Source organism: Balaenoptera acutorostrata, chromosome 15, assembly GCF_949987535.1.
Source record: "Balaenoptera acutorostrata chromosome 15, mBalAcu1.1, whole genome shotgun sequence".
NCBI lineage: Eukaryota > Metazoa > Chordata > Mammalia > Artiodactyla > Balaenopteridae > Balaenoptera > Balaenoptera acutorostrata.
The window spans coordinates 22,826,516-22,853,286 of NC_080078.1; the positions used below are offsets into that span (position 1 = coordinate 22,826,516).

General features: G+C 39.3%; 1 protein-coding gene across 1 annotated transcript in view; it reads right to left on the reverse strand.

Annotated features, from left to right (window-relative positions):
* The window catches only part of ACSM3 (acyl-CoA synthetase medium chain family member 3), a 29,091-nt gene extending 2,858 nt beyond the window's left edge, over positions 1-26,233 (reverse strand). The window contains 17 exon segments of the mRNA XM_057528449.1: positions 1,437-1,509; positions 1,511-1,534; positions 1,639-1,701; positions 1,703-1,758; positions 2,753-2,847; positions 5,943-5,949; positions 7,181-7,206; positions 7,209-7,260; positions 8,181-8,307; positions 10,312-10,391; positions 10,660-10,816; positions 10,933-11,076; positions 13,432-13,449; positions 13,949-14,131; positions 25,216-25,366; positions 25,369-25,432; positions 26,015-26,233. Coding sequence (XP_057384432.1) covers positions 1,437-1,509; positions 1,511-1,534; positions 1,639-1,701; positions 1,703-1,758; positions 2,753-2,847; positions 5,943-5,949; positions 7,181-7,206; positions 7,209-7,260; positions 8,181-8,307; positions 10,312-10,391; positions 10,660-10,816; positions 10,933-11,076; positions 13,432-13,449; positions 13,949-14,131; positions 25,216-25,366; positions 25,369-25,432; positions 26,015-26,233 — 1,539 coding nt within the window.
* Between the last annotated feature and the right edge of the window lie 538 nt (positions 26,234-26,771).

The window sequence follows — 26,771 nt, forward strand, 5'->3', positions numbered from 1 at the left end:
CTGTCTGCCGATGCAGGGGACACGGGTTCGAGTCCTGGTCTGGGAAGATCCCACGTGCCGCGGAGCAACTAGGCCCGTGAGCCACAACTACTGAGCCTGCGCGTCTGGAGCCTGTGCTCCGCAACAAGAGAGGCCGCAACAGTGAGAGGCCCGTGCACCACGATGAAGAGTGGCCCCCACTTGCCGCAACTAGAGAAAGCCCTCACACAGAAACGAAGACCCAACACAGCCAAAAATAAATAAATAAATAAAAATTAAAAAAATAAATAAATAAAATAAATTAACATATGTATAGGGCTTCTAACAATACCTGGAACATACTAAGTCATTAAAAATATTAGGTATTAGTTGTAGTAATTTCTTTTGCACAGAATTTCAGAGAAACTTTGAAGCCCACTTATGGATTTTAGGTTAAAAAAAAATCTTGTACTTCTACTACTGCAACTAATACCTAATATTTTTAATGACTTAATATGTTCCAGATGTTGCTATAAGGCCTATACCTTTGTTAACTTATTTAATCCTCACAAACTTTTTAAGAAATTAAAAATCATTTTCAATTCTATTCTCCAGAGAAAACCAGCGAAGTGGTATAAATTATTCCTGTTTTTTCCCCAATACATTTATACTTAAAAATTGAACCATGCTATCTATACATTACAGCTTTGAATCCTTCTCTCTTAAAATTTTTTTATTGAAGTGTAGTTGATTTACAATGTTGTGTTAGTTTCAGGTGTACAGCAAAGTGATTCAGATATATATATAGACTCATGAAACCCTACTGGTGGAGTTCAGAGAAAAGGGACAAACTTCAATAATCATTGAATCTGTTCCATACTCTCATTACCTGGAATATTGGAGGTCCTGCCTGGCAAAGGGGGACTGAAGAGTGGCATGGAACCTTTAAACACAAACTACCACATGATCAGCCCCAACAAAAGTGAGTTTTCAGGACTCCTGTCTTATTCATAGTTTATTTCCTGAACCCTCTACTTACTGACTGAGCCAGCCTACTTCTGGTTACTTAGTTCCTGTCTCAGACCTTGCTCCCATTCCTGACATCTGATGCCAGCCTATCCTCCTCAGCTACACCAGGGTCCACGTTGGTTTCCAGACCTTCTGGGTAAAAACTTGAGCCTTCTACCTGACTTCTGGCACCCTATCCTGGTGTGAGCCTGGGTTGCTGGCATTCACACCGTCTTTGCCCCAGCACTCCATGGAAAGGATTCAAATTCTTTATAGTATGTATTTTCAGTCTCATTCTGTAGCAGTTCTCTCTGATTAGCATATTTCTATCTGACTTGCATATTTAGTAATGAGTCTCTAACTTAAATAGTGAATGAATCATTTGGATAATTCTGTTTCAATGAACTACTGTTTAGAAGTATGTTAGACTGCCAACAAACTATAAGGTAGAGACGAATCAGTTCTCTTACCTCTCCTCTGATGGGGTCTGGGCTGCTGATGACAGCTAACTCTGCAAGTGCAGAATGCTCAATCAGGGCACTTTATCTCAAACGGTCCAATTCATTAACTGGGAAACAAAACATATGGCAGGAATTTGTAAAGGTGAGCAAAAGGTTAACTCCAGAATACTTACAATCTGTTAACACAAACATATCCACAGACGAAAATTACCCAGAGGATAATATGATATCATCCACTCTTGCAACAAACTAGAAATGTCCATCCATATAGCCCATCCCCAGTGATACAGAAATTGCCTCGTAGAGTTGAAGCTGTTTCTGTAGGATTATCCTATAAAACTAATAATTAATATTATTTTGAATGTGATTCTTCAGTTGGATTTTTAAGTATTTAAGGAGAAAGAAAAGTTTGGTGTTTTTGAGAATCCTTAGAATGAAGAGGAGCAAGCATGGGAAATAGGGATGAAAGTCTAACATTGAGCCAGCCCAATAATCAGAAAGGTAAACTGTAATTACAAAGACTAGGCATGCTGCCATCCTGAGAATTTTCTTAGATTGGTCACAAAATAAATATTGCAGGCACTCAGAGGAGAAGGCTAAATAAGTCTTTTGCTAATTGGTTAATATCTAAACACTTGCAGGAAAAAAGAGAAGTCAATACTCAGAGTTAGAAGAAAGTATACCTAATGAATGAGTCAACAGAGAGGGGTTTTTTTGTGTTTGTTTTGTATTTGGTTTCGTTTTACACAAAAGTAGAGAATTGATTCTGTAAGTTTAGCAGGAAGAAAAAGGAAGTATTTTTACATTATGTAAAATCCACTGACAATTAGAACCTGGGCCTTTGATTATACTGAGGTAAACTTTTCTCTAATTTGTATACTGTAATTAGAGATGAAAGTATGTTTGCAAACAGTAAGGAGCTTGGGAGAAAGAAAATTACTTAAGCTCACTGCACCATTCTCTGTCTCTCTCACTCCTTACATGAAGGGAAACCACTAATCAGATTTCAGGAAAATTATTGGGTACTGATTTACAGCAGAGAGGATTAATGATATTAAAAGGGCTCTCTTCTTTCTAGGGCCCCCTTCCTCTTACCTTCACGGGGTTGGAGCAGTGATCTAGCCTGGGGAGACCAGCGTGCCCTTCTCTAATAAGCATTTGGGTATTTCTTCAGTTCCCTGTGAGGGATTACTGTTCAGGACAATAAATCTCTCAAGAAAAGGCCGAATACCTATCCTAGGTGTATTTTGTGGCAAATAGAGATAGTTACCAAGCACTTTTGAGAAATAAATAGAAAATGAGATGTTATTTAATAAGTCTCTTACCACATAATGTGTAAAAAGGTGAAATGGTTGGTTAGGTAGAACTCGAATGCCAATATCTCCTTCTTGTCCAGGTGGTAGAACATTGCCATCTACATCTAAAATTTAGAGTGAAACAGAATAATTTATTTAAGGGAGTATTTATTTAATGCCACATCTGAAATCTTTGCTTTGAATGTTTTGTTTTGTTTTTTGCCATTTAAGAATGCAGACTTCAGAAAAATTTTAAGTATACTTTAAATTCCTAAGAGAAATGTATTTATCTAAATTCTTACTGCAAAATATATTGTAAAATGCAGGTTAGCAAAATGTGAAAGAAGAATAAAATTTTTCTTTAATTCTATCATCCAACAATAATCACATTTTGGTAATATCCTTTGAGATGATATAGACATAGAAAAAAATAGGATCACTTTATAATATTAGTGTTTTGCAACCTGCTTTTATCATTTAGCAACATATCTTAATTGTCTTTTCCTTTCAAATAAATATTTCATTACTGGTTTTCAAACTTTGTGAAACAAACAAAATCTTACTTTAGAAGCCCAATATGAGTAAGCAGGAAAAGGGGAATGTTCTCTGGCTGAGACAGTGGTGGGTAATCCGAAGCCTTGCTCTCTTATCCTCTCGTGTTCTCTGAAGTACCTAATAGTAGCTAGCATCCTAAATAATAAATGCTAATGCTCTAACTACTTTATATGTACTATCTTCTTTAGTCCTTATAACAGCCATATCTGGTTAGGAGTATTATTATGCTCATTTTGTATACGAGGAAACTGCGGCGCAGAGAGTTTACGTAGCGCCACAGTGCATGATTGAGCTGGAATTCAAATCGCAGCAATCACACTCTAGATCCTATACTTTTCATCATTATACTTCTCTGTGGAATCTCTCCAGGGAGTTCAGTCCATTTTCTAAAAATCCAAATAAGCATTTCTCAGATTGATTGCTCATCTCATATACCAGATTTTGCTCTTACTTTTAGCTGTTTCTAAATATGAAAACTCTACTCTGCTTTTTTTTTTTTTTTTATAAGATGGGTGTTCCTTTTTTTTTTTTTTTTTTACATTATTTATTTATTTATTTTTGGCTGTGTTGGGTTTTCGTTTCTGTGCGAGGGCTTTCTCTAGTTGCGGCAAGCGGGGTCCACTCTTCATTGCGGTGCGCGGGCCTCTCACTATCGCGGCCTCTCGTGTTGTGGAGCACAGGCTCCAGATGCGCAGGCTCAGTAGTTGTGGCTCACGGGCCCAGTTGCTCCGCGGCATGTGGGATCTTCCCAGACCAGGGCTCGAACCCGTGTCCCCTGCATTGGCAGGCAGATTCTCAACCACTGCGCCACCAGGGAAGCCCCTCTACTCTGCTTTTATATACACCCTTCAAACCTGAGATGTAGCTTGTTGGAAAATAAGGGTATGATATTTATCTGGCCCTTTCCAGAAGGAAAAGCGCTTATGTCCCTAACGAGAAACTTGAAAGGCATTCTAAATGTTAACTTATTTTTAAATTCTTGCAAATAAAAAAGTATAAATTCCCACCCAGTCATCTAAAGAATTATTTGGTTTCAGGTATCAAGAAGAGATATGTTAAGAGTTCTAATTACTTAACACAGACTACTATTTAATAGATGGGAAAATAGATAAAATATTCTTTCTCTGGGAAGAATCTAATTCCTCATTGTTCAAGGGGGTCCTAGAATGTTTAAACATGAAAATTATGAGCTTTGATCTTTGAAGTTGCAAAAATCTGATATCCAGCTGGTTAGAGTACATCCCCGGATGTCAGAATGTCACTAAAGATGCTCTTAGCTAGGTAGGGAGGGGCCCAATAATAAAAGCCCATGGGAAAGAGTTAAAAATGAAGGTGGCTGCATGAGGGAAATGCAAAGCAAAACTACAATGAGATGCCATCTCACACCTATTAGTATGGCTACTATCAAAAAACCAAAATAACAAGTGTTGGCAAAGATGTGGAGGAATTAGAACCCTTGTGCACTATTGGTGGGAATGTAAAATGTGGAAAAACAGTATGGCAGTTTCTCAAAAACTTAAAAATAAAATTACCATATGTATAAATGATTCACTTTGCTGTACACCTGAAACTAACACAACGTTATAAATCAACTGTACTGCAATAAAAATTAAAAATAAAAATAAAATAAAATTACCATATAATCCAGCAACTCCACTTCTGGGTATATACTCAAAAGAATCAAAAGCAGGGTCTCAAAGAGATATTTGTATACCCATGTTCATCACAGCATTATTCACAATAGCTAAAATATGGAAGCAACCCAAGCACTCATCAATAGATGAATGAACAAGCAAAATGTGGTATATATATATACACAATGGAATATTATTCAACCTTAAAAGAAAGGAAATTCTGACACATGCTACAACATTGATGAACTTTGAGGACATTATGCTAAATGTAATAAGCCAGTTACAAAAAGACAAATACTGTATGATTCCACTTATACATAGTACTTAGAGTAGTCAAAATCATAGAGGCAGAAAGTAGAATGGTGATTGTGAGGGACAGGTGGGAAGAGGAATTGAGTCATTGTTCAATGGATATAGAGTTTCAGTTTTACAGTATGAAAAGAATTATGGAGATGGATAGTGGTGACACCTGCACAACATTATTTAATGTGGTATTATTTAATACCACTGAATTGTGTACTTATAAATGGTAAAAATGGTAAATTTTAAGTTATCTGTCTTTTACCACAATAAAAAGAAATTCGGATAAATAAGTGAAAGTGGAGATGCTCATTGGGGATGTACTGTTCCTCTTGGCCACACAATTTTTGCATTCAAAGATAGCTGCTCCAATAAATCACTGAGCTTAAATGAGTGGGGAACTGGTGGTACATTGCAGTTGGGATGGCTGTGAGTACAGCTATGCCTGTGAGACTCTGATAGCATGTTGGGAATTGTCATCAAGACAATTCAGCCTATTAACCAATGAACTATTGTTAAGTCTTTTTACAGAATGTAACCAATGCTGCTCTACCATCTCTTCTTAGAAAAGTTTTTCAAAGGAAAGGAATTCCAGGGAGAGGTGAATAATAACAGCGCCTATCTTTTGGACTTTATTATGTGCCAAGCACTTTGCTATGCTCTTTAGAAATATTACCTCATTAATCCTCACTAGAAACCTATGAAATCAGTTCTGTTATTATTAGAGTTACCAACCACCTTGATTTGCCCGTGACTAAGGCAGGGGTGTATCCTCAGGATGTACTACTTTCAGGGCTAAAACTAAATAAGTCTCAGGCAAACTGGGACAAGTTCACCCTGGTTCCTGTTTTACAAATAAGGAAACAGACTTTAACAGCTTAACCAAAGATACTCAGCTAGTGAATAGCAGAGCCAGACCAAAACCATCAGGCAATCCTACCTTTAGACAAGTTTCTGTAGCAAAGTGAAAGTGAGGGAAAGGAACCAGCATCTGGTTTATTCCATAAATAGTGACATCAGCAATCAATCTCATCTAAACTTTCTCAAACTTACCTGATTATAAGAATTACCTGAGGTGTTATTTAAAACACAGATTTCAGCATCCCACCCTAAATTTATTGAATCAGGCTCTCTAGAGAAGGAGCCTGAGAATTTGTATTTTTGACAAGTACCCATGTGATTCTTTATGATCAGATAAGCTTGGGAAACATTGGTCTAATCTACAACTAACCCTCAGTTAAGATTGATTCTAAGGTCTCTGTAAATTCATCCATTTTGTGTTTTTGTTGCTATTGTTTTCTTTTATGTATTAGTGTAAGTTCCTTTGGCTATACTTAGCTTTGGCTGGGTTGATCCGAGAACAAGTCTAACCCTGTACAAAGTTGCTGACGGGATAATAGGATGCCCCCTAGGGATCAAGTGATGAAAATGGCAGTGGTTACATGACAGCCAGGAACTGGCCAGGCAGGCTTAGGAAGAGAGAGAGAACGCTGCAACCATTGTAAACTGTAGCCTCTTTTGGCCTACTTGACCCTTTTAGGAGGTCTGGAGCTCCCTAACCAGAAGGGGCAGTGTGGTGTCACAGTTAAGAGTATGGATACGGGAACCAGATTCCTTGGGATTGAATCTCAGCACTAGCAGCTACTAGCTATGTGACCTTGGGTGAGTCTTTAACATCTCTGGGCGTCATCTGTAAAATGGTTCTAATATTGCCATGTCTCTCATAGGTTCCTTCTGGAAATTAATATTTGTAAAATGCTTAGAACTATTTGGCATAAGAACTGCTTTTGAGAGAAAAAAGAGACAAATAAACTAACATTTCTAACCCATTTCCATCTTTATATGTAAGTTAAGATATCATAGAAGTAACATAATCATCACCAAAACTAGGAATGTAAGGGAGTAGAAGTGGGGTAGGTGGTAAACAGATTGGGTTGTTAAATATTTTCCTGGGAAGGGATGTACAAACCTTAACATCAAAAGCAGGAGAAGGCGTCCCATTGAGCCAGGCTTAATTTTCATTCCCTTAAAATTTCCACAGATTAGTACCTAGTTAAGAAGAAGAAAGAGTAAAGTAACATTGCAAATAACTTAAATTTATTCATTCATCCACCATGCATTCATTCAACAAATATTTATTCAGAACTTACTGTGAATCAGGCTCAAAATAAAACAAATTCTATGCTCTCATGAAGTATAGAGATAGACACTAAACAAATATAAATATAATAAAGTTATAACACTAAGTAAATTTATAATTGCTAAAATATCCATATTTATGAAAACATTTGTACTCATATTTGCATGATACTTGTTATGCTGTTTCTATTTAATAAATTCGTCAATTTTTGTTTTTATTTTATTTTTGGTATTCTAATTTTTGACCAGGTACTACTTTCTCATGGTTCATAAACTGAAGCATTATAAAAAGACACGCTGAAAAATTTCTTTCAGCCTTTCCCTTATCTGCTCAATTTTACCCCTCCCTTTCCTACATAATAACCACTTTTGTTATTGTCATTCATTTCCTCTAGAATTTCTTCGTATTTCTACGAGCTCTTTAGATAAACCTTTTTAGAGTGTGCTTGTCAAGGAGTTGTCCAGCAAACTTAATATTTCAAGTAACAAGGAGCTCAGCATTTTCTATTTTTGAGGTAGCCCTAAGAAATTTCCTCACTACATAAGGGGAGATCTTTTTGTAGATCTAGTATTTTTTAATTAAAAAAAATTTTTAATGCCCTGGCCCTGATCAATTATATAGTGGCTTTCCTCAATGAATGGCTATTTAAACTGTATCTGTTACAGAGCTTTTTTGCAACTATCTTCCCTCAAGTTTTTTTTTTTAACTCTTCTTCTAATCCCGCCACTCCCTCCCTATCCCTCAACCACAAAGATATAATAAACACTTTGGTTTTTATTCATCTGACTGAATTGAGTCCAGCCCTGTCTTTTCAGTGTAGTCTGTATACCGTTTCAGTCTGTCCATATCCTTCGTGGATATCCAGACCTGTCCTGTTTCTCCATTGTTCAGTCACTTCAGAGTTGATTGATTCCCCAGCACTTACACAGTGCTTTAAGCTTTTGAACTTATAGTTTCTCAGAAGACAGATAACGAGTTAAATTTAGGAGGAAAATGGAGAAAAAATGGAAATTCGGGTTATTTCTAGTGAAATTTCATACAAAGTGTTTTAGTTTTTCCCCCAACTCCCTTCTCCAATACAAAATAAACAAACCATTCTACCATAAAATGACTCCCGAAACACCAGTTTGTTTTTTTTTTTCTTTTTCTCCCTTTTATCTGGGGTGGGGGAGTGGGGGCGGGGGGGTGATTTGTTGCAGAGAAAAGCCATGCCATCCCTAGGGAAGGTACCACATAATATGTTAAATCAGTGATGAAAGGTTTACCAATTGTCTGGTTAAATTGTGGAGTATTTATACAATAGAACATTCTACAGTTGTTAAGAAAAAAGAAGCTCCTGGATTGTACTGTCCAATAGCACTTTTTGTTATGATAGAAATTTCTATGCTGAGCTGTCCACTATTGTATCCTCTAGCCCTGTGTGGCTGTTGAGCACTTGAAGCATGACTAGTGCAACTGAGGCCCTGAGTGTTTTTCATTGGGGTATAATTGACTTATAATGTTGTATTAGTTTTAGGTTTACAATGTTAATGATTTGATGTTTGTATATGGTGAACTGATCAGCACAAGTCTAGTTAACATCTCTTACCCTACGTGGTTACAAGACTATTTTTTCTTGTGATGAGAACTTTTAAGATCTACTCCCTTAGCAACTTCAAATATGCAACACAGTAAGTCCCCTACATACGAACCTTCAAACTGCAAACTTTCAAAGATGTGAACGTGTGTTTGCATGTCCAGTCACATAAGTTCATGTGTCTGGTATACATTGTCACGTGCGTGCATCCTCTACAAGTGGTTGTGCTTTTGTGTACTTTACTGTGCAGTACTGTATAGAGGACAGTAGTACAGTATCTTTATTTCAAGCCCAGGATGTCTGGAAGCAAGCGTAAAAGCAATGGTGATGTAGCTGGTACTACTGTACTTTTCAAGGTACTGTACTGTAAGATTAAAAATGTTTTCTTTATTTTTTGTGTTTGTTTTTTATATATTATTTGTGTGAAAAGTATTATAAACATATTACGGTACAGTACTATATAGCCAATTGTGTTAGTTGGGTACCTAGGCTAACTTCATTGGACTTACAAACAAATTGGACTTACGAACGTGCTCTCAGAACGGAATTCATTCGTGTATGTGGGGGACTTACTGTACAGTATTATTAGCTATAGTCTGGAACTGAATTTTTAATTTAATTAAAATTTAAATTTAAATATCTACATGTGGCTAGTGGTTACCAAATTGGACAGCACAGTTCCAGGATGTATTGTAGGTGAAGAAAGGAAGGTCAGAACTGTATGCATATCATGTTCCCATTATAAAAAAGAGGGGGAGAACATATGCATATTGGCTTGTGCATGCATAGATCTCAGGGAGAGGGAGAACTGAGACTGAGGACAAGGTATGGAGGAAGACTTTCACTAATATATTTTTATATACCTATTGAATTTTATGTCATGTGAATTGTTTCCTGTTCAAAAATCAAATAAAGTCAATTTAAAAGTAGTGATCAATCCACACTTTCAAATGGAATCAGTAATAAAGGACATTCATCTTCTTTCCTGTTTGCTGGGATAGGGTTTTAAATAGGGGTGACATATATTTTCTCAGCTCAGGTAACAGTCATCATACAAAGGATAAACACCTTCTTATCCATAACCACTGGGCTCAGAGCTATACACTTGGCTGAACCCTCCCTTTCCTCTCCTTGCTTGAGGGAAACCGCCCTGGATATAGTAATTATCATTTACAGAATGTTAGCAAGAAGGAAGGGGAGAAGAGGTTGCTAAACCCCATACCTACTGGCCTGGAGCTGTGTTTTTAGGCAGAGAGATCTTTTATTTTATAAAATAAAAATATTTTATAATATTTCTTATAATATTTTAAAAAATATTTTATAATATTTCTTCTTCTTCCTCTCCCCTCCTCCCACTAAGTGCCCATTCACCAACCTTTCTTACCTGGTCTTATCATTCTGCACAGGTATTCTATCTGCAGTTGGTGCTGAACAGAAGACTGTGATGGGAAACTTGCAAAGTGTCTGCAATTTAGAAGTGGTCTTACCACAATTTTTAGTAAGTGCCTAAATGTCTATGGTAGATACAGCACAACTTAAAACATTGTTTATTCTAACGTAAACACGCTCACACCTTTCCTCTGTATATTTTTCAGTCTTAATGATTTTACAGACGTGAAATACTTTAAATCATGTTGTCTACTCTGATTTCTGCAAGTTACTTTATGCACCAGTCCTGTCAGTGACAGTGCTAATGCATTTCTAAATGTTGACCTCTTCTGCTCTGCCTTACTTGCAAGACGGAAGTTGGCTCAAACCGTGGCAAATAATGTGCAAATACACATGCTCCCTGGATCCATGGAGAGTAAACACTACTCCATGCAGATTTTGCCCAGACTGTGTCTGAGGTATTCCACATGACATCCGAAGGGGTCAAATCCAGCCAGAACCTGGGCAAACAAAGAATAGACTTTATATATATATATGAAAACAAATTTAAAATACCAGTAAAGGAATCATCACCTTTGTAGCACTGACACTTCAAGCTACAGTTCTGTGAGAGTACCTTCCATTTATAGATAATCCTAAACCGAAACTGCCGTGGGTGTGTCCGGTCATTTTAGGAGATCCACTTGTTCCGCTGGTGAAGAAAGTGGCCATCATCTTATTGTGTTTTGTCTTCACACAAGTGTTGTTGTCACTGGCATGTCTATGAAGGAAGAATTACAATGATTCTGCACATTAAACACAGCATCATATTTTTTGTTTTAGTTTTGATTTTTTCTTGGCTGCACCACACAGCATGAGGGATCTTGGTTCCCCAACCAGGGATCAAACCCATGCCCCCTGCAGTGGAAGCGCAGAGTCTTAACCACCGGACCACCAGGGAGGTCCCAAACACAGCGTCACAGACTGTTAACACAGAGAAGGATTTACTCAGACCTCTTCATCTCATTGATCAGGCCCCAGTGACTTAGGGTGAATTCCAAGGTAAAAGCCATCTCTCTCAGGACCTCCCTGGTGGTACAGTGGTTAAGACCCTGTGCTCCCAGTGCAGGAGGCCCGGGTTCGTCCCTGGTCAGGGAACTAGATGCCACATGCATGCTGCAACTAAGAGTTCACATGCCACAACTAAGGAGCACACTGCAACTAAGACCCGGCGCAACCAAATAAATAAATATTAAAAAAAAAAAAGCCATCTCTCTCTGCATCTTTTAAGGTGCTTTCCAGAAGCAAACTAAACTTTGTTGTCAATAGCCCATTTATAACAAGTTGACTTCATAACTTTTTACTGTATAAGGAAGAGTTGAAGCAGTTTAAAAACTCAAGAATTTTATCATACCTCCAACAGAAAGAGGATTCTATGATCTTATAATCATGGATATGTGAAGAAAACTGTGATTTAAAAAAAAATGGGTATGTTAATAGAAGTCATGGCTAATGGTATAAGGCAGGGATCATCAAACTATAGCCCACAGGCCAAATATGGCCTGCCTTCTGTTTTTGCAGATAAAGTTTTATTGGAACACAACCATGTCCATTCTTTTACATATTGTCTGTGACTGCTTTCTACACTATGACAGCAAGGATGAGTAGGTATGATAAGAGTCTGCATGGCCTGCAAAGCCTATATATTTACTATCCATCCCTTTTATAAAAAACATTTGCTGACCCCTCAAAAGGATGGTTTTTCTGTTTCACAAAAAAGAGTCTACATAGTTCTGTATATAGTAAACAATAAGACTGAAGAGGATCTAAGTATCCACCTAGGGAAGGAAGGGCCTCAGTTAAGGAGAAAAAAATTTTGGTTCCAAAGGATAATTGGGCTTTGATACATGTCATACATCAGGGTAGCTGAGGGGAGGTAAACTCTGCACATCTGAGTGTCTAAGAAGCATACAGAATTTTATTTGGGAATATTGAGCTGAGAATGAATGAATCAGAAATATCCAGCCATGAGAAATACAGAAAAGCTATTTTTTTTTTAAATTTATTTATGGCTGTGTTGGGTCTTCGTTTCTGTGTGAGGGCTTTCTCTAGTTGTGGCAAGCGGGGGCCACTCTTCATCGCGGTGCGCGGGCCTCTCACTATTGCGGCCTCTCTTCTTGCGGAGCACAGGCTCCAGACGCGCAGGCTCAGTAATTGTGGCTCACGGACCCAGTTGCTCCGCGGCATGTGGGATCTTCCCAGACCAGGGCTCGAACCCGTGTCCCCTGCATTGGCAGGCAGATTCTCAACCACTGCGCCACCAGGGAAGCCCAGAAAAGCTATTTTTAAATCCTAACAATGATAAACCAAATGTTTAGGCTATAATTCCATAATTTTTTTCTTTAAAAAAAGTTAGTACTATAGCTGTGTACCTATCACTTCTATCATAGATATGGTTGCTCTTGAAACCTAAGGCAGGTTTAGTGTACCAGTCTCTCAGAAGCATTATACCTAGCAGTTAGGAATGTGGGCTCAGAAACCAGACTGCCTAAGTTTGAAACCCAGTTCTGCCAGATCCTAGCATTTGACCTTATTCATCTGTATAATTACAGTTCCTACTCCCTAGGTTGTTGTGATATTTAAATGAGTTAATATATCTGAAGTGCTTGGATTAGTTTTTGGCACATAATCAGTGCCATATAAATGTTAGCTATGGTGCAATTATAGCATTATTTTTATTAGAACAGAATTTGGCCTTTGATAACTCAATAAATGTTAACTATTTTAGAAGAGGTAGGAACAAGTCCATAGTTGCCAGCATGCTCCAAAATCATTGAGTAAAGGTAGGAAGCTCATTCCAGAAAGGGAATTTGCTGCCACCCTAAAGCTAAAATATAACCAATACTTGGCGAGATTTCCAAGTGACCCCTGGAAGCACCCCAGAGCAGGGCTTGAACGTCAGTATAATTCAGTTTTATAATTGCATCCATTAAATATTCTTCATACTGTAACCTGATAGAAATGTTACTGTCAGCAAGGGAATGATGCAGCCTACAAAGAAGGATTGACTGTGATCAGTTCCCCTGGGAGATAACAGCTCTGTGGTTGATGCTGTGATGCACCTCCTAGATCCTGCTGCAGGATTTCAAACATACTCCCTCCAGGTGCTGGGATCCTTCTTTAGATACTACCTTGACTGAAGACAGCTGCCTTGCTCAAGGTCATGCCTCCTAAGGACAGCCCATACCCAGTTACTGATCAGCATAGGACTTCTTGCTTTAGCTGGGCAGAGCTTTGAAGGGCTATCCAAACTCCAGAGATCTCAGTAGGCTGGCTGAGGGCTTTTTTGGAAGTACAATCCCACATCTTTCCCTTTCTTTCACAGGTGTTTAATGCAAGATAACTCCTCAACAAACTTCTTACACAACTAATCTCTGTTTTAGGGTGTGCTTCCTTGAGATCCCAACCTATGAAAAACACTGCCAGCTCCTTATTGCCTCAGAGCTTTGCACTATAAGTGCAGGAATGATCACCAGTTGTTCCCTTTGTCTATTGTTTTAATTTTCATTTTTCTGGTCAGTCATGGATTGACTATCTTATCAATGTTGCGTTTCTTCTTGGGAAGCTGTTCTACAACAATTATGGCTACTCACTTCTCCCACCCCTCTCTGGGGCTCTGAGACACAATTAGCTTGGAGTGCAGATTTTCACATTTAGATGCAACACCATCTACTGATGGAGCTAAAACATCATTGGTACTAATGCACTTTGCTTTTGAAGATTGTAGTCGGTAGAGGATGTCTTTCTGGGTCATCTGAGTGGTTCCTGGATTAAAACTGTCCCTAAAGGAGAAGAAAAGAAAATGTTTAGAAAGGATTTCCTTCACCATGTTAGGGTAATGTAGATAACTCATGTACATTCTGTATTTCTCAGAGTGAGTTAGTTGGTTTTCTAGGCAAGGTATCTGTCTTCCTTTCATTATTATGCTTTTGCCTTTCAAGGGATCTCAAAGTCTATGACCCTTTTGACCTAACATGAAAGGGTATTAAATCCTGGATAATTATCTTCTATCTGGAGACCATTCATAACATTCAGCTTGAAGAGGGTTTTGATTGAAAAGTAATATTACCCAACATTTATTTAGTACTTTTGAGTGCCAGGTGCTATTTAAGTGTTTTGCATGTTTTAACATTTAATCCCTACCAAAAAACACAAAACTCAAAAGCTATTGTCAACTAAAAAGAAAATACACAACATAAAAGTTGAGCATTATGTTTTATTGGGAGGACTTTCTCAGGATGTAAGCCCGGGAGCAGCCTCTCAGATAGCTCTGAGGGACTGCTCCGGAGGGTGAAGGGAGAAGCCAGGATATATAGGGGTGGTTTTTACAACAAAAACCAGGTAGTTGGAACATCAAAAGATTACTGTTAATTAAAGAAAACCTGACATCTCAATTTAATGAATTTAGCGCTTTTCTATGTATGGGAAGATGCAAGAGTCTGGGCTTACTGAAATCATTCCTTTGATAGGCACCTCCACTGTCTAGGGCCAAGATCCTCTTCTTTCCCATCCTGAGTTCCCTCAGGGCTTTACCATCAGGGGCAGCTACAGTGGCTGATGGCTTGATGGCCGCAACATCCTTTGTTTGCTGATATAGCAGGTGGCATTCTTACTCCGCCCTGTAAATAATATGTCCAAGATCACTGAAGTAGCAAGTGGCAGTGCATGGACTGAGCCCTGCAGCCTGACTTCAGAGCTGTACATTTAACCACTTCAGTTCAGTGCCTCTTAAAACATACATGAATATTTTATGGTTTCTTTCCAAAGAGAAGGGTTGAGGCATTTATCTCTTCTGTGCTTCTACTCCCACCTGCTGTAAATTACACTGTAAGGCGTAGTGTAATGGTTAAGAGTGTGTCCTGGAGCCAGACACTCTTAGTGCTTGGCCTTGAGCAAGACTACTTCACCTCTGGGATTCTCAGGTTCTGCATCTGTAGAATGGGGATTATAATAACACTACCTTCTTTATAGGATTATTAAGGATTAAATGAGTTAAAATGCATATAGAGCTTAGAAGAGTACTGAATAAAATTTAGCTATTATTTTCTCTAAGGATTAATGGACTTTCAAGAATATATCTATATCTGAATCATATTTCTATCTCTGTCTCTATCTGTGTTCCAGATTCCACCACTCAAATTCCAGACCTTCAAGTAGGGGTGGAAGGCATTTAGTTTATAATGGTTTTTCCTCTTCCTGATGACACAGCAGGCAAGGAAGTTTGAAGAACATATGTCTGGTCATTCCTGGACTCTTTATTTATTTAAAACTTTTTATTTATTTTTAAAGTTTTGGCTGTGTTGGGTCTCCGTTGCTGCGCGCGGGCTTTCTCTAGTTGCGGTGAGCGGGGGCTACTCTTCGTTGCAGTGCGTGGGCTTCTCATTGCGGTGGCTCCTCTTGTTGCGGAGCACGGGCTCTAGGCGCCTCGGGCTTCAGTAGTTGTGGTACACAGACTCAGTAGTTGTGGCTTGCGGGCTCTCGAGCGCAGGCTCAGTAGTTGTGGTGCACGGGCTTAGTTACTCCGCGTCATGTGGGATCTTCCCGGACCAGGGATCAAACTCGTGTCCCCTGCACTGGCAGGCGGATTCTTAACCACTGCATCACCAGGGAAGCCCCATTCCTGGACTCTTGACACTGGCTTATCTTTCCATTTTGGAAAGGACAAGTCCCTCCCATGGAGTCCTTCAAGAAACAGACAACCAGGACCAAAACACAAGGTTCTTTAGAATATCTTCCCTTTCTAAACAAAGCAATGCAGCAATTTTTATGAGGCTTTAACTCCAAGGTTATTCCTTAGAGATGTTGCACCTAGAGATAAGTAGTAAGCCTGCCATGGCCAACACCTTTCCATAATTTAAAGGCACTTACAACAAACCCACTGTTGACATTTCATGACCAAGAAGAAGTACTTTATTTAAACACATTACCCTTAGATAATTAAGTTCTGCCAATACATAATTCCTAAAATATCTTTAAAGGAATCTATTAACAGTGATCAGTCTTACCTATTAAACCCCTTCCTATCCAAATTATCATTTGGGAAGCATTACACTGTTTACTTTAAATATAAAACAATCTTCTGGTATTGCTCTGGAGTGATGTCCTAGATGATTATGTAACAGGGAAGAGCCAATTCTGACTCCATGTTGGATCTGTTTCTTTAACTTTTGCTTTTCGTTGCTTTTGTTATTATAATCACTGTCTATAGCTGTAAGCACACATAATGGCCTGCCACTGGGAACCCTGCCCCCCTGCCTGACTGTTAAACTAAAGTGCCTTTGTTCAGCTCACAGAGAGACACTCTGACCCTGCCCACCTGTGAATGGCTGCAGAAAAGAAGAAATTAACACATCCCCTCCCCACTGCAGGCCATTTGAGGAGATGTTTTGCAAGATAAATGGCCTTTTTACTTTACTTCCTCACCTCACCCCCCTCCCTGTTCTTTAAAAGAAACTGGCATCTAGACCTCAATAAGATGGTTTTTTGGGGACCATAGTCCGCCATATTCTCCATCTGCCAGCTTTCCGAAAAAAGTCTCTATTAGTTGCCTCAACACCTCATCTCCTGATTTATTGGCCTGTCCTGCAGTGAGCAGAGCAAGCTTGGACTCAGTAACAATTATAAATACAGTGGATACCTGTATTCATTAAAAAAATATATTGAAGCCTACTATGTGGTGGACGCTTTTCTAAGTGCTAAGGATACTGTAGAAAACAAATGGACAGAGGTGCCTGCCCTCATTCTAGACAGACTGGAAACACATATACAATATCAGATGATAATAAATTTGTTTAAAAAAATAAAGAATGAGCACTTTGGGTGAAGGTAGGGGCAGGAGCTGTTCTAGATAGGTTGGCTGGGGATGGCCTCTCTGAGGAGGATACCTACTAATATTTAAGTTTCATGTAAAAAAAAAAAAAAAAGTTCAAAACTTCCAGAAATGAAATGCCCGTTTCTGTTTCACAGTTGTTATTTTGTGTAAGTGTATAGACATCGTATATCTTTTCAAATTAGTGTTTTTATGTTCTTCAGGTAAATACCCAGAAGTGGAATAGTTGGGTCATATGGTAGTTCTAAATTTTTTGAAGAATCTCCATACTGTTTTCCATAGTAACTGCACCAATTTACCGTACCACCAACAGTGTATGAGGGTTCCTTTTTCTCCACATCCCCTCCAACATTTGTTATTCCTTGTCTTTGATAATAGTCATTCTAATAGGTGTACAGTGATGTTTTACTGTTGTTTTGATTTTTTAAATTAGATTTTATTGGAGTATAGCTGCTTAAAAATGTTGTGTTAGTTTCTACTGCACAGCAAAATGAATCTGCCATACATATACATATATCCTCTGCCTTTTGGATTTCCCTCCCATTTAGGACACCGCAGTGCATTAAGTAGAGTTCCCTGTGCTATACAGTATGTTCCCCTCAGTTGACTATTTTATACATAGTTATCAATAGTGTATGTGTGTCAGTCCCAATCTCCCCATTCCTCCCACCCACCCCTTTCCCCCTTGGTATCCATACATTTGTTCTCTATGTCTGTCTCTATTTCTGCTTTGCAAATAAAGTCATCTATACCATTTTTTCTAGATTCCACATATATGCATTAATATATGTAGGTGTCTGCAGCTTCATTCAGATGCAGCTCATCACTGTGTCTTTTCCCTGTTATGGTTGCCCTAGATGTAGTGCCATGCTGTGGTGTGGAGTGAGGGGGAGCTGGTCAGCTTGGGCTGGGGTGCACAGTGAGGTGGTCTCACAAAACCTGATAGCCACTAGGGTAGACCTCTCTCTGCCCTGCCTGCGGGCAAACCAGCACCTGTGTGCTCCTCACAAGTGGAATCCAAGCTTCTCCAGACTTTCTCTGTGTCCCAGTGGCTCTCCAAGCAACCAGTGGGTCTTGTCTCCTCCACATAGGTCCCCAGGGCTGAGGTGCCCAGTCTGTGGCTTGACCTACTCACTCCCTAGGGCAGGTGTCTACCCAAGCAATCTCCCTTTTCCTCTAAGTTTCCTCCCAGGGGCACAGGTCCCAACCCAATCCCTTTTTTTCCCATCCTACCCAATTGTGTGTGTGTCTTTCTTACAGCCTTGGTTGTACAGGAGTCCTGTCAGTTTCCAATTAGTTTTCAGTGAGAATTGTTCCACATGTAGATGTATTTTTGATGTGTTCAGGTGAAAGTTTAGTGCCATGTACACTTACTCCACCATCTTCAAGAAGTTCTCAACATTTCTTGTAAGGCAGGTGTAGTGGTGAATTCCCTCAGCTTTAGTTTGCCTGGGAAAGCGTTTATTTCTCCTTTATATCTGAAGGATAACTTTGCTGGTTAGAGTATTCTTGGCTGACAGTTTTTATCTTTAAATATTTTGAGTATGTCATTTCTCTCTCCTCTGGCCTGTAGAGTTTCTGCTGAGAAATCTGCTGATAGTCTAGTGGGGGTTCCTTTTAGGTTACTGTCTTTTTTCCCTGGCTGCCTTTAAAATTCTTTCTTTATCATTGACTTTTGACAGTTTTCTATAATGTGTTTTGGTTAAGGTTTTTTTGCATTGAGGTAATTAGCTTCCTGGTAATTAACTTCCTGGACTTGTAAGTAATTGAGGTAATTAGCTTCCTGGACTTGTAATACAGTTCCTTCCCCAGGTTTGGGAAATTCTAACTATTATTTCTTTAAATAAACTCTCTGTTCGCTTCTCGCTCTCATCTCCTTGTGTTGCCTTTCCTAATGGAATGAGATGGTTCTCTTAGAAATTATTCATTAAAAAAAACCAAAACAAAACTTAGTTTTCTCTCCTCTCCATCCTGGATCATTTCTAGATTTCTGTACTCATGCTTGCTGATTCTTTCTTCCATATGGTCTGCTCTATTTACAATGCTTTCTATTGCATTCTTTATATCATTTATTGAGTTCTTTGGCTCCAGAATTTCTATTTGTTTCCTTTTTAGAGGTTCAGTCTTTTCGTAAAATATTCCTTCTGCTCATTAATTTTATTCCTGAGCTCATTGAAATGACTTTCTGAGTTTTCTTTTTCTTTTTCTTTTTTTTTTAACATCTTTATTGGAGTATAATTGCTTTACAATGGTGTGTTAGTTTCTGCTTTATAACAAAGTGAATCAGTTATACATATACTTATGTCCCCATGTCTCTTCCCTCTTGCATCTCCCTCCCTCCCACCCTCCCTATCCCACCCCTCTAGGTGGTCACAAAGCACGGAGCTGATCTCTCTATGCTATGCGGCTGCTTCCCACTAGCTATCTATTTTACGTTTGGTAGTGTATATATGTCCATGCCACTCTCTCACTTTGTCCCAGCTTACCCTTCCCCCTCCCCGTATCCTCAAGTCCATTCTCTAGTAGGTCTGCGTCTTTATTCCCGTCTTGCCCCTAGGTTCTTCACGACAATTTTTTTTTTTTTTAGATTCCATATATATGTGTTAGCATACGGTATTTTTTTTTCTCTTTCTGACTTACTTCACTCTGTATGACAGCTATTTTAAATTCTCTATCAGATTGCAATCTTCCGTGAGTTTGGTTTCTAGAGAACTGTCTGTTTCCTGATACCTTGCCACTGTGCTTTTTCACAGTGCCTGATGACTTGTTCCTCTGCCCACCCATTTGAAGGCGTGAACACATTTCTTATTAGGTAAGATTTGTTTACTTTCATTCTAACGATTCAACAGGTTGGTAATTAGAGGACTTTCTTTTGTGTTCCAGTAGGTGGCACTATAGCACAAGTCTTTGGTTTCCCTAACCTGACCTGCCCGTGACTGTATTGTCGAATCAGTATTTTCCACCTTTCACCACCCCTGCCAGAGGTGTCACTGGAGCCCTCATTGTCTCTGCTTGTGCCTTTGGGGTCCTTGGTGCCTTGCTGCTGCCAGCGTTGCTGCTGTCGCTCAGGTCACCCCTGGGGCACCAGGATGGCAGGCACCTCTGCCACATCTGGGGTTGTTGGGCTTGTCAGGTTTGCGGGCACTACGGCCTTGGGCGGGCAGCTGGAGTCTTGGGCACCACTGTGGCTGGTGGGGCCAGGGTCGCAGGCCCTGCTGCTGCTGCTGCCTGGTTCCCTTTGGCTGCATGTGCTGCCTCAGCTGGGAAGCTGGAGTTGTGTGCACCACCTCCCCTGCTACCACTGGGTTCTTCTGGGGCTGTGTGTTCATCCACTGATGGGCCAGAGGGCCAGGATTACGGCACCCCCTCCACTGTTCCCTTGATTCCACCTCCTATGTGCCATTCCACCCACCTTCAGATGTACAGATGTGTGGATCTCTCTGGTGTCCCGGTGTACTGAGCAGAGGAACCTTTGTAGAGTTATATATGTTTTACTAGTTGTAAATTGAAGGGGAGAAACAAAGGAAACATCTCACATTGCCATGATGCTGACTTCCCCCACCTAGATGACTTTTAAAAAATTTTTATTGGAGTATAGTTGATTTTTAAGAACTGTTCCTATTTCGGGGGCTTCCCTGGTGGCGCAGTGGTTGAGAGTCTGCCTGCCAACGCAGGGGACATGGGTTTGAGCCCTGGTCTGGGAGGATCCCACATGCCGCGGAGCAACTAAGCCCGTGCGCCACAACTACTGAGCCTGCGCGTCTGGAGCTTGTGCTCCGCAATAAGAGAGGCCACGACAGTGAGAGACCCGTGCACCGCGATGAAGAGTGGCCCCTGCTCGCCGCAACTGGAGAAAGCCCTCGCACAGAAACGAAGACCCAACACAGCTAAAAAAAAATAAATAAATAAATAATTTTTTTAAAAAAAGAACTGTTCCTATTTCAAAATTTTGTAAAACTTCTAGAAAGTTCTAGAGAGTGCACTGGGCTCTACACTGACTTTCTGAATGCCTTTGGGCAAATGACAATGTTCCTTTTCCCCCATCTATGAAAGCTTTGCCTTCTCTGTTTATAAAATGAGACTTCCCCTTCCTAATCATAAGGCTCTTGTGAAGATAAAATGAGCAAATGAGTGAACATTTATTATAATTCCAGAGGGACCATGTACATTATAGAAACTTCTTCAAGACCTGTAGGCTGAGATTGGGTGTTATACTAGCTTTTTGTGGTAAATATTACTTAAAGGAACAAATTCTTGGCAATTAATATTTTTTAATAATTATATACTGAGGGTTCTGTTGTAAAAGGATTTGGCCTACAATACATACAAAAGAGTTTGAAAACTAAAATGTGATATGAGTTTGTTGTTGGCACTGGGGACTATAGAGTATATCTCTCTGAGAACTTGGAAATAACAGAAATAGATTGCCTTCCAGGAGCTAAACTTTAAACTCAGCATAAAATAGATCAGAACAGAGATATTCATAGTCAGTGCAAACAGACATAATGATTCACAGAGAAGCAAGATTAAACCATACCCTGATATATGATATATTAATATAGAATTGGTCTCAGAAAGGGATATTGCAGCCACAGAACATAGAAAAAGGAGACTTACTAGGGCAAATCCTGACAGTACTCATCCAAGCCTGTCTAGAGGAGAAGTCTCTGTTAGGGGATTTCACTTATTGTCCCTGGGATGAGGTGGCCCCTATCCAGTACCTACATTCACACTGGACGGTTTTGATTTTCTCAAATCTACAAATTATTTCTTGCCTTAGGACCTTTGTAGAAACTTTTCCATTTGCCTAGAATGCTCCCATTACCCATGCCTTCTCCTACTGGCTGACTCATCCCTCAGGTTTCAGCTTAAATATCCCCCTGACCTTCTCTCAGTCTATAGTGATACTGCTCTTATACATTCTGATGGCTCCTGTGTTATTTCCTTTATAGCACTTGTGACATTATGTGTTTACATGACTCATGACTCTCTCTCCCACTGGACCCTAAACCCCGCAGCTCCTAAAACATAGCAGGTGCCCAGTAAACACTTATTGCTTGAAAGGATTGTGTGTATAAAGAGATGGGTGGATGAACTGGGCTTTCAAACCCCAGTGCCAATAAATTGAATTATGAAAGTTACTTGTTTTGTCCACTAAACAAACTTCTGGCTAAATTTTTTCTTCTCATGTAGGTCTGTTAACAGGGAGAGAGGGGGCTACTCATGCCAGTCTTTTGGCCCTTTCAGGCAAATTAATAATTTGGTAATATCATTTTATATACCCTGTATCATAAACATGGTAATGAGAGGCCTCCCTCAAGATGCAGAGCTCCACTCCACACACTAACATAAGCCGATTAGTGACCAGTGGCCAGATCTCCTCAGTTTACCAAGGTCTCATCATTCTCCGGGCCCCCAGTAAGATAGAGGCTCACTTCCTCTAGCTCGGTGGTTCTCAAACTTGAACATGTATCAGAATCACCTGGAGAGCTTATTAAAACATAGATTTCTGGGTTTTGTATATCTCTACCCTAGTTTTAGATCCAGTAAATCTTGGGCAGAGCTGAAGAACTTACATTTCTCCAAGTTCCCAGTAATTCTCATTTCAAATGCTATATTTTAATATTATCCCTTTTCAGTACTATGTACTTTTCCTTCTTTGAAAGCACAGTAACAGTTATCTCACTACTCTCCCATTTAGTAATGCATTTCCAAACATTTTAAGACTCCTTCTAAGACACTGTTCAATTATACATTTTTCTTTTTTTATTGCAAAAAATACCAACTGTGCAACATAATTCATGTAGTGTATATCTACAATTTCCTTTAAAAAATATGAAAATAAGAATTATCTACCATCTAGCTTAAAAAAGAGAATTTAACAATATGTTTGATGCCCTCTGTGTGCTCTACCCCAAATTATCAGGTAGCCATGATCCAGAATATTGTGTTAACCATTCCTTTGCCTTTCTTTATCATTTTATCACATATGTATATAGCCCTATGTAATACATAAACAACTTGCAAATATTTAAATTAGATAAGGTTTATTAAAAGGGAAAAATTATTAGGAAACTCCAACTATGAGCTTATTTCTTATTCTGCCCTGAAGACTAGCACTAGTAGTATATTAGATTTACCATTTATTGCCTCCCTCTCATTCTCTCTTCTAAGAGAATCTGCCTTCCTTCTGCCCACAGCCCCAGTAACCAAGCTTTATCAGTTGAAGCTGCCTCTGATAACTTCTGATTGGCCTAACCCAAGCTGTGCCAATCAGATTCTGCCCTAAATTTTAAGAGACTGAGTGGATTAGTGGACGCGACCTACAGTGTTAAGGCCTGAGACATTTGCCTGGCAAATCAAAGCCATGCACCAACCAAAATGAAGAGAAGCAATGTGTTAGCAAGAAAGAAGAGGTCAAAGGAGCAGGTGATTTTTTTTTTTTTTGGAGCAGGTACTTGAGAAAGGCAGAGGCAAGGCAAGAGGCCCTGTGGCTTCAGAGCAAAAGAGACAGAGATAGAAGCTGCCTGATGAATAGCCTATTCTCTTGTAGAGGCCAGTTTTTCTTTCTGCACTTTTTCCCCTGTAAGATTCTCCAGTAGATGTTCAATAATTCTCCTTCATTATTGAATTAATATGAATGGATTTCTGGTCCTGGCAATCAAATAGTCTGTTACTAAGACAGTGAGCTTAAGCAGCATTCATGAAAGCAGTCATTTTGTTAAAAAAACTGTGCAAAAGTGGACTGTGCAACTCCAGTGTATAATTTATATGTACACATGAGATTAGAGCATATAGCTGTCCTCAAATGCCAATGATTATAATAAATTAAGAATGGTTACTTAACATAATGATTTATTATGATAATAATGATGTTAATTCAACAAATATTTCACTGAGACTTACTGTATGCCAATCTTTGGATGCATAGAGATGAATATATCAGTCATTGTGTTTTAGGAGCTTTCATAGTCCTATGAGAATGACAGATTTATGAACAAATAGTATCGCCAGACAATACTGTATAGGTTAAAATAGAAACACGTGTATTTCTTTGGGGGATCCCAAAAAGGAAAGCATCTAGACTGGGACATCAGGGTGGGGCTGCTGAGAAGGTGACATTAGAGCTGAGACTTTAAAGTCTAATAGAAGTTGTCCAGGTGGTTAGGTGTGAATTAAAGGCTTTCTAAGCATAGGAAATAGTGTGCACAAAATCAAGGAGATGAGAAAGATCACAAACTTTATAGGAAACCATTTGACATGGTTGGAGCAGAGTATGAGGGTGGGGAAATGAGAAAAACAAAGGGAAGATAGCTAGAGCCTTCCATGACACACCTAAGGAAGTTCAGATTTTATCTGGTAGGCAACAGGGAGTTATTAAATAATATCAAGCAGCAAAATAAAAGGATAAAATATGTGCTCTAGAAAGAACACTGGCTATGGAGGATGAATTGGATTGAGGTCGGGTGTGGACACACACAAGACCAGAATTAGGGATTCTTTTGGGAAAATCCACTCAGGAGACGGTAAAGATATGAAGTAAGGCAATGGCAATGAAATGGGAGAAGAGGAGGCATGTAGGAAGTCAAATTTACAAGATGTAGGAACTGATTAGGAAGGAGTAGCAGATGCCTGGCTTAGGGCACCAGATTAATGGTAATTAACCAGGAGACGAATAAAGGTTTGAAACAAAAACTAGGGTGGGTTCCTTGAGTTTGGGACTGATTGAGTTACAGATGACCATGGGTCCTATAGGAGGAGAAAAGCAGTAGGTATAAATGTGTTCAATTGTTGATTGCCACTCACTTAAACTTTTGGTAAGTGAATGGAATTTCATTATGAAAAACCCAACTCATAGTTTAGGTCAAAAGATATGGCATGTTTCCAACACATTTCCAAGGTTCGTGAGAATAATACTATACTTTGTATAGTTCCTCAAATAATTTGCCAAAATAAATGTCTCATGATTACTTATACGTTTTGGAAAATCTCTCATCCACCTTAGTTTAAATATGATCAGATCGCAAACACTACTAGCCTGTTTACAGACAGGCTACATATGCAAGCTACCATTCGGGGATCCTGGGCAGAATCACAATTACTCGATCTCCCCTTTGCAGGGCACAGGTGTCTGTAAGTATATTTGCAAATTTCCTTGAAAAAGATGCCAGTTCTTCAAACCCCATCTCACTTCTTCTCCATTTCCATTTATCCACCAGAAGGCTGGATTGGAAGGTCTCTTTCCAGCCTGCGGAAAGACAAATCAGTCATAGATTTAAAGGTGGTTATGCAGCTAAATTCTGTTTCAGCTGACTTAGTGGTATATTTTCTCTGAAGAAAATTCACAGGTCATTAGTTAGGACATACTTGTAGTATTTGGGAATAACTCTGGAGTCCTTATTTCTAGATGTTGGGAGCCATGTCACTTCTTCCAGCATACATCATTTCCATTTAGCCTTTTTCTTTCCATAAAGTTAGAATTCTTGCATCCCTCTGTATTTCTCTCAATGCACTTTCTATGCCTCATTTCCTACCATTTCTTACTCTTGGATTCACTTTTCACTCTACTCCTTTTTGCTTTTTAAAAAATTAACCTATAATCATACATTTTTGTAACCCAGGCTTTTTCAACCATGGAACTCTTAACATGTTGAACCAGATGTCCTGTGCATTTCAGGATATTTAGCAGCACCCCTGGCCTCTACCCATTAGCACACACCCTCCCCCAAGTCATGGCAACAAAATTGTCTCCAGACATTGTCAACTGTCCCTTGGGGGAAAAATCACTCACAGTTAAGAAACTGCAGTCTGACTGGCCCTTGCTCCATACCTTTTCCATATTGGTCCATTGGTCTAGGACATCTTTAGCAAAGTTGAAATACTCTGGGATCTCTAGTTTAAAGTCCTGCTTCATGGATTCACAGTTGGAGAAATCCTGAGAGATTACTGTTCTATAATCTTTATGCAATGCTCTCAAAGAACAAGGAATTGCTAGGCACTGAAAATACTTGGCACAAAGCAATATCTGCATGGTGACAAGAGCTAGCATCAGTCCTGCTGAATGTTTTAGCACTCAGGATTTCTACAGAGACCAACTCATCTAAAAGACAAGCAGAAAGACATGCATTTGTTTCTGGCTTGAAGGTAGCCATGTCTCCAAACAGCTAAGTTTTATTACTGTTAATCATCATAAAATACCATTTTCTGAGAACTCACTATGTTCCAAACACTGTGCTCAGTGTTTTACTTACATACAATTTATCATGAAATCTTCAGCGTAACCCTGTGAAGTGGATACAATTATTGTCTGTTTGCAGATAGAGAAAATGATGAGTAAGAGTTTGTCTCAGTCACCTCTGGCTGCCATAACAAAATAACATAGATTGTGTGGTTTAAACAACAGACATTTATTTCTCACAGTTCTGGAGGCTGGGAAGCCCTAGATCAAGCTGCTGGCCGATTCAGTTATCTGGTGAGAGCTCTGTTCCTGGCTTGCAGATTGTTGCCTTCTCTCTGTGTCCTCACATGGTAGAGAGAGAGAGAGCTCTGGTCTCTCTTCTTCTTCTTGAGAGATACTAATCCCATCA